At 43.0% G+C, this 8,573-nt stretch overlaps 2 protein-coding genes across 2 annotated transcripts; both read right to left on the reverse strand.

Moving 5' to 3' along the window:
• Positions 1–2,926: 2,926 nt before the first annotated feature.
• On the reverse strand, positions 2,927–3,097 carry FOIG_16733 (uncharacterized protein; the record flags this gene model as incomplete). Its single annotated transcript, XM_031218208.1, has 1 exon — positions 2,927–3,097. The coding sequence occupies one exon, from the start codon at positions 3,095–3,097 to the stop codon at positions 2,927–2,929; it is 171 nt and encodes a 56-aa protein (XP_031052077.1).
• Positions 3,098–4,264: 1,167 nt separating this feature from the next.
• On the reverse strand, positions 4,265–5,581 carry FOIG_16734 (uncharacterized protein; the record flags this gene model as incomplete). The annotated part of the gene is made up of 1 exon (XM_031218209.1): positions 4,265–5,581. The coding sequence occupies one exon, from the start codon at positions 5,579–5,581 to the stop codon at positions 4,265–4,267; it is 1,317 nt and encodes a 438-aa protein (XP_031052078.1).
• Between the last annotated feature and the right edge of the window lie 2,992 nt (positions 5,582–8,573).

Below are 8,573 nucleotides of genomic sequence, written 5' to 3' on the forward strand. Positions count from 1 at the left end.
TCGATAGTTCCGTGGCTTGGCACTAGTGCTGACCCAGGGAATACGGCGATATCTACTTTTATCTGCTCTAGATGCATCCAGGCACCCTACGACTGCAGCTCGATAAGGCGTGGCTTATTTTTTTTTCTTTCGTCGAGAAACGAGAAGAGTGAAAAGAGATTAGAGACAACACCAGGAACCAACCGATACCACAAGACTGTCGTGGGGCCCGACGGGTCTTGGAATAGTGTAATCAGGAGCTGTCGACGCCACACAGTCTGGCCTCTTCCTCTGATATTGCTGCATTTTCTGCAATGGGTAGGTTACGCTTTTCTTACCTTTTTCGTAAGACAGCCACCTGCGGCCAGACGAATCTGTCACTAGCTTTAGTCGACCAGTTCTGCCATCCCGATGATCTTCCGGTGCTCGTGGCTGAAGTCACATCCCTCACGCAAGCTGATCGACAGGTTTGTTGTCCGAAGCTGCAAAATCAATGAGATGATGGGGGGGTCGTTCATGTGTGAAAAGAGAGAATCTAAGTTGCTAGGCGTTGAGACTATCCAACTTCCTTCCTGGTGATTGCATAATTGGCCCACTCCTTCACAACTTGAGTATGTGTAAGTCTACGGGTCCGAGGCTCATTGCGCTGCCATTTGGACAGCGCCTCCAGCTTGGATCAAGATGACGCCTCGCTTATTTGTCCTGATAGAAGGGGTTCTCCCTATAAGAAAGGGGCTGAAGTAAGCCCGAATTAGGGTAACGGGGTACAGACAGAACAAGGTAGCTTCTTGAGCTGGGAACGTAAAATGTTCACCGAGAGGGGCCTCCTCAAATAGCTCTAATTTCATTGCTCTGTTAACAATTATAAGATAAACAAACTTACCAATAATATTTCGTTAATAACTACCCTATGTCTACTGGCAGTGACACCATGGGCATAGTATACGGTTTTCTCTTATTTACGACGTATCTCAGTGCAATGGAAATATAACTTCGCTATGATTTTTATCAAGTCTTACTTAGCTTGCGAAAGTAGCAAGCTTAGTCTTCGGGGTGTTTATTAACCTCTATTTGCTAGGCATGGTTCATTCTCTCCAGATCGAGCCCTGTCATGCGCTTGACGTGAATGTGGACAATTTGCGGAGTAGCCGCTTTCCTGACACTTATGTTGGGAACAAACCATCCACAGTACTTTAGATGCTCGGCGGGTCTATCTTCCCGGGGATAAATGAGGTCAGGACTGAGAAGGCCTGGAATGGACTTTAGTATCTTCGTGAGTCTTTTTCTCGCATCATCTGGAACATGGTGTTTGTCGCGTAGGTGGGTTGTGACATAGGCGTTAGCAATCGAGACAGCAGGTTGGCATTGCTTGCAGATGAGTGCATCTGCATCGTAATCAATAAAGACTTGAAGATTGCTTTATAATTCCATAGCCGCAAATTTCAGCAGGGCGGGATGAATAATTGACGCAGTAAACCCGATAGTCTCTGAGTGAGCCTAGAGGTTTCGGATGAGGTGAGACCACCCCAGAGGTTTGCCTCAATGACTTGTTACGATTGAGCCTCTGACTAGGCTAGAGGCGGTGGGGCATTCATAACCCAACCAGCGTGCACGGATAAAAGGTATGTAATTTCATGAAAGTAATGACGACAGGGGGTTGGGGCACGGTCTTTAGTAAATTACAGCGGACGCGCTGTTGCGATCAGAGCCCCACTGAGAATGATCTACATGGTAATCCACAATGCCAAGATCCATAAGGCTGCAAGGACGGAAAAAGGGCATTTGGTCAGATCAACGCTCGGGCCTCCTTCGAACATTCGACAGTTGGGAACAAGTCCTGCAACCTTACAGCTAGCCACCTCAGCTCGACTACGTTGGTTGAGAAAATAGCGCATTCCCGCCACCATACACGAAGCAACTCGTCGATATTCATAATGAGGCGAGACAGGAAGCTCCATTACAGATACTACCTGCAATGCAGCAGGAGGCTTTTTTCTTTGCGGGCAAATCCCTAATACAGGTACCTTCGCAGAGCCGGCCGATCTGCCTAACAACAACTTGATGCTAATATGGTTTGCGGGATAAAGCATATCACCTCACAATTGAGGCAACATACGACAGCCAACAATTACCCATTCGGTTCCCCTCACCGCCATACCACAATTGTCCTCTCGCATCACTAAGTGACACGCCGATCCGCTTTTGAGTTGCTCGCGTGCACTTATCAGTCTGTCACAAGTGCCGCTGAACGCCCGATGGACCTGTTGCTTCCATCACTGCGTGGGTCAGTTGCCCGCCATCAAGCCCTGTGTGGTCAGTCTATGCTGAGGGGCTAAATAACACTGGAGCAATGCTACAAATGTGAGCGAGATGATCTAAACCAAGGCCATTTTTAGCTTCTGTCTTTTATAGAGAGGCAACAGGCATCTAGGCCGGGTTGAATTTGATCATCTCTTTGTATATAAGGTCATCATGCAGTATGTTCTCTTCCATTTTAAAATTGAGCCGATCAAGCCGCTTCCTACTTGTTTGCAGCGACAGGGAATTAGTATACTAAACCATACCATGCAAGCGAGGGATGACGCACAGGCCGAGTAATTTTTGTGTTTGGACCAAGAACCTAAGATCAAAGGAATGCCGATTGGCGCAAATTCTTTAAATCAACTCTAACCCCCCGTAAAGTGGGGCAGAGAAATCAACTCTACTACAATTGATATTGTCACTAGCTACTAGGCCCTATATGAGTTAGCGGTGATACGCTTCTAAAAACGGATGGATCTTGACCACAAAATTCATGATTGGCTGAGTGACGGCCCCACCTATCCAAAAACGGCCACATCTTGACTGCTAAACTCTGATTGGTTGCAAAGCTTGGGGCTGGCGAAGAGTTCAGAAACTTCCAAGACGAATATACCAACAACAAGCTAGAAGGTCCTATAAAAATCGCCTAGCATTGACTCTTGGATCGGCAGTATATGACCCCCTTCTGACGACCCGTCATGTCTTGATCTAGCTGCTTGATTACCTCAACCGTACGATCCTCGACAGCATCGCGCCCGGGCTTGACCTGCTGAACCTCGTAGCGGCAGTTCAGCTTGACCGTCCGATCCCGCACCATGATTGCCGACTTTGCCAGCATCTCGCCGCGGAACTAATCCTCTAGCACAACGGGCAGCGTTGCCGTGAGCAGCACCAACGGGCAGCCAAACCGGCGTAACCCTACGAGCTCGCCAAGCTTAGCCCGGTAGCCAATATCCATAATCACGGTATGATATTTGTCTACGAATATCTGCTGCAGCAGCCCTGTGTATGATAGCCCGTCAACGTATCCGCAAAACTCGGCGCTCGATACGATATCGGCACTGACGACGATTAACCGTGCTGCCCTCGGCATGCCCTCTCGTCCTGAATTCATCGATGACCTGTATCGGATGCAGTCGACCCCCATATCTGTTGCTCTTATCACCAAGTCATCCATCAGTGCAATAAACGGCACGACCATGATGCTTATGCCTGTATCCTGTATTACGGCCGGCAGTATGAATAATATGCTCTTGCCGGCCCCTGTTGGCAGCATGTTAATTGCCGTCTAATCTGCTTTGAGCATTATAATCGATCGCATGCTCTCAGCTTGCTTATCGGATCGCTAAGTCGCCTTTGGCCTAAGCAGCTTTTGCAGCCTGTCCCTTATCTTATCCTCTAGCTTCTTCTTTTTCTTCTCCTCCTTCTCCTCTCTCGTCTCCTTTATCTCCTTCCTCTTCTAAGCCGGTTCCTCCTCTTAAGTAATCTTTCTTTGCTTGCTGCTCCTAGTCATCTGGGTCGGACTATCGATTAACTGCTGCTGCTTGTTGGTCTTCTGACTATCCTGCTTATGTTTCGGTGCCTTTGCCTCCTTCCCTTCTTCTGCACTACTGCTTTCCTCTAAAAACTGATGCCACAGCTTGCTGATCTCCTTGAATATCGCAATCATCTCCGGCTGCAGCTTGCCCGGGAAGCCGATGTGTATGGCATAGTGCTGCCTTGCAATGCGTGTTCTGTGCATTGACTGCAAGTCCTACACGATATTCCAGCTTCCTCTATAGTCAACCGGCTCACCTGTGATCTGGTCGATCTCGATATTATCCTCATCTTTATTATCTATCTTACCTTCTAGCTGCTTTATCACAAGCCCTCGGATCCTCCGTCCCATTTCGATCGCGATCGCCCAGTATCATCCTACCCCTAATCTGACCCCTGTTCCGGCCTGCGTCACGCGGCCAAGCTGCCTGCTGAGCCGGTCGGTCTCCTATACCGACGAGCAGCCATCCCTCCACATATACTCTAGCTGCTCTCCACGCGGCTCGGCAAGTTGACACTCTCGTCGCAGCACCCTCTCCGTCGGAAGCAGCCATGCGATATATGCCACAATCATCCGCCCAATCCGGTCGGGGACAAATCGTGCTACCTTTCGCCCGTTATCGCGGATTGCCTTCATCTTATCTCGGTCAGTTACGATCATGACTTGCCCGTCTACTATGAATATGTTCCGCATCAGCTGCCACGAGTCGCAGTGCCACAGCGTTGTAATTTCGGGCCCCCTTCCTGGAAGCCCACCCCACGTATGCATAAGCACGAGCAGCGTCTCTTGCAGCAGCTTCAAGTCACGAAGCCACCTCTTAACACGCTGTCGCTTCCATCGGACCCTCGTAGCATCCCATATCGATGCTTCCATCAGCCGTATCACCTTTGCCGGTCCGGCCTCTAGCCACTTATTCTTCGGATTGCTTATAAATGACTGACCTGCCCCGAGCCGTATCATGTTATCCACGATTCGCCCCATATTGATCTTCTTGCTGACCGGGTGCCAAAACCCTCCGAATAGCTTATCTAGCAGCTTCTCTGCCTTAACAACCTCGTCGCATAGTGTGCGGGTGAAATCTTTGACGTCGATATACTCGCCCATATGAAATAAGCCCTCTCCATCCTCGGACCACCGTATTGACGGCTGACCCCCCATCTTCTGCCGATACCCTTTTCCATATGCCATCCACCCGATGATTATGCTCATGACAGTGTGAGTGCCCATACACATCCACGCTCTATGCTGCTCTTCGAATGCAAGTACGGCCTCAACCCCGACCTCATCCCGATCGAGCGGCTGATTCTCAAATACAGCCTCTAAAAAGAACAGCCGGGCCCACCACACCATAGCAGCTAGCAGACCGGTATATAAGTGCGGCTCTATGTAGCCCATCGGGCGTGGCTTAATACCAAGTGCTGCACAGAAGCATAGTAGCGAATTTATATATACATTTCCACCGACGTGAGTTTTGATCGAAGCCACGATAAATCGGAAGACGGCTCGGTCTAGTGCATCCTGTAGCGGGCTAGTCATACCGTTATTTTCCTGCTCGCCGTCATCCTGATATTTGTCCTCGTCCTCATCCCCATCTTCGTCTTCTTCCTCTTCTTCCTCTTCTTCCTCTTCTTCCTCTTCTTCCTCCTCTTTATCCTTAGCTTGTCTCTCTCTGCCGCTGAAGAATCCACTGTCGTGACTGCTTGGGGCCCTATCACTCTCGAGCTCTTCAGCAATATCCCCCAATAAGCTCCACTGCTCGTCCATAAAGCAAATAGCCCAGCGTTCGAATGCTTCCTTCCGGCCAATGCAATATGCCTTCCAGCAGAAGCTTAAGTAGCAGTGACCGACAGACTTATACTAGTTTATCGATTCTTCCTTGCCTTTACAACCAAACGGCACGCCGCTCAGAGTTACTGATAAAATGCTATTAAGCCACTGCAACGTCTCGGTCAGGATGCTATCAAGTCGCCAGCAGCAACGTTCCACCTCACGATCAAAGCTCTCTCCAAGCCGCCTAAGTAACAGTCGTTCACGAGCTGCCTCCTCATCTTCTTGCCTTCCAGCTAATCTGCCTATTACTTCCCTTGCTCGTAGCTACTAGGCTGCGTCGTAAATATTAATCAAGTCCCGGGAGCCAAAGTGTTATACCTAGCCTAGCCTCTTGACCTACGGCGAGTCACGGTTAATATCTTCCTTCAAGTTACCCTTTCGTAGTCATATGGCATCTTCCTGTTCTAATCAAGCCTGACTTACAGCAATAAGCTTATCCATAGCGCTCTGACTTATATTATCAGCTATATCAGCTGTATTAGACGGCCTATTGTTATCGCTGTCGTCTTAAATAATCTAGTAGTATATATGTTTTCCTCCTATCTATATCTATAGCCGTACCTTAGTCTATTATGCCTCTTCTACTACTGCTGCTGCTACTGCTATACTATGCCCTGCCTCTTGCTAATAATAGATGGCATTATCTTTTACAGTAGTAAGAGATTAGCATATATTACAGCTATAGCCCTTTAAGATAGTAAGATATTAAATTACCTGACTGTTATCCTCAGGGGTTGCAGTAAGCTTTAGGTCAGCTAGCTTAAGCATGCCATAGTAGTTTTTAATATCCTTAAGCACTTGGCCCTTAAGCTAATGCTGCCATCGAAAATATAACTCAATGCTACTGCCAGGTTAAACGGCTGCCTAACATAGCCAGCAGATCAATATGTAATAGTCCTAATTAAGCTATATAATATCCTCTATTACTGCTTAATATTACCCCTTATATCTTAATATTAAAAAGTAAAAAGAAAAGCAGTCTTATTATTTTTCTCTATTAATTAAAGTCCCCTTTCCTCTACGTCGCACTAACCCTAAGCTGCTGCTAGCTAACCCTAAGTATAGGGTTGGGGTTATTTTAAACCAATTAGCAACTCGATCTAACGTTACTTGATTTAAGTCTAAGTTTTAAGCGAAATTGTCCGTTTTAGTAGATAATATCCGGCTAATTGCGTCTTAATAATTCCTAGGGTTTCCCCGCATTACCATTGGCCTATGCCATTTTCAGAGGTTGGCAGTTTGGCCCAAACTACTAACGGCCTATTAGTTAGGGATTTTTCTCTTATTTCCTTACTTTCCCTATTTTTATATTTAGAAATTATCTCCTCCTTTAACCCTTACCTTTAACTCTAACTATATTCCTATATCTATATTATACCTAGCCTAAGTATAAGACTCTAATATTCTTATTAATCTGCAGTTATCTTACTAACCTAATTATTATAGATATTAGAGAAAAACCTATTAATCCCTTTATTTTAACCTCTAATAAGCCCCCTAATTAGCTAACTATAATTAACCCTGCTATAATAATATTATTTATCCTAGGGCGTTATCTCTTTTTTAATTACCTGCTTTACCTATAACGTGGTTAATAAGCAAATGCTCCAGACAAGCAAGTACTCCACTACCCTATACACCTTAAAATCCGGTTTTTAAAAGCTTCTAAAAAGCTTAAATTAAGTTTAAAATAGCTATAATTTTAATAGCTTATATATAAGTTTTAAAATAAGCTATCTTAATTTTTCTATATTTTTAAAAAAAATCCTACATAGTTAGTATATGAAAAGTATATTTACACTGTGTATTTAGGCTTTTCTATATAAAATAAAATAGCTAAAAATCTTTAAAAAATATAATTTAATAAGGCTAGCTATACTATTATAAGAAATACTTTTATTAGATTTTTAGCTATTTTATTTATAGCTTAAAAGTGCTATAGGGTAGGCTAGTTTTAGTTATATAGTGCAGTGGAGCACTTGCTTATCTGGAGTATTTGCTTATTAACCACGTTAATAAATATTTCCTTTATTATAAAATAACTATATCTATTAGATTAAATATTATATACTTAATCTATACCTATTTAATATATCTTTATTTAGAGATACTTATATTACCTGCTATAATAATATAACTTCTTCCTCTATAGCTTTTAACTAAAATCTAATAGCTAGATATACCTAACCTATTATATATAAGGGCATAAAGCTCCCCTTATAGTCTAAACTTATATATAGAGAGTATAATAAGCTATTATTTATTTATCCCTTTAAGGGAATTAATAATAATATTAGTTAAGTTATAAATAAATAGCCTGTATTTACTTATCTATAGACTAATTAGTCCTATTATAATAAAGACTATCTAATTAGATTATTTAGTAAAAATAAGAAGTATAAGCTAAACTAAAAACTAAAAGATATTAAGTATTCTTATTATAATTCTTTTATCTCCCCTATTAGCTAGACTCTATATATTATAAATATATAAACTATCTTTAATTATATTATACTTAAGAACTACCTTTATAGTAATAATATTATTACACTTTTATATATAGCTATATATAGCCTTAAGAATATTATTATAATAACATTATATTAACTTAAGATTCTAAGTAGTTTAATTAAGGTTAATAATAAATAAGGAGCCTAGTAAATGCCTTTTCTTTCTAATACCTATTAGAAGGTTAACTGCAGGGCCTATCTTAGCTTTACTAGCTCTTTATAGGCCTAAAGGCAGTTATATAGAATCTAATTCCTAATTAGCTATATTTAATATAAAGATTATATATATTAGACCTCTTTTATTTAAGATAATAAGATAGGAAAGTTTTATTACTTTAATTCTTATCTATTTAATTAGAAGGTTTGCCTTTTTAATATAATCTTAGGCTTTTAGGAATTCCTTATAAGTATTAGAC

Source organism: Fusarium odoratissimum (assembly GCF_000260195.1).
Source record: "Fusarium odoratissimum NRRL 54006 unplaced genomic scaffold supercont1.139, whole genome shotgun sequence".
Classification (NCBI taxonomy): domain Eukaryota; kingdom Fungi; phylum Ascomycota; class Sordariomycetes; order Hypocreales; family Nectriaceae; genus Fusarium; species Fusarium odoratissimum.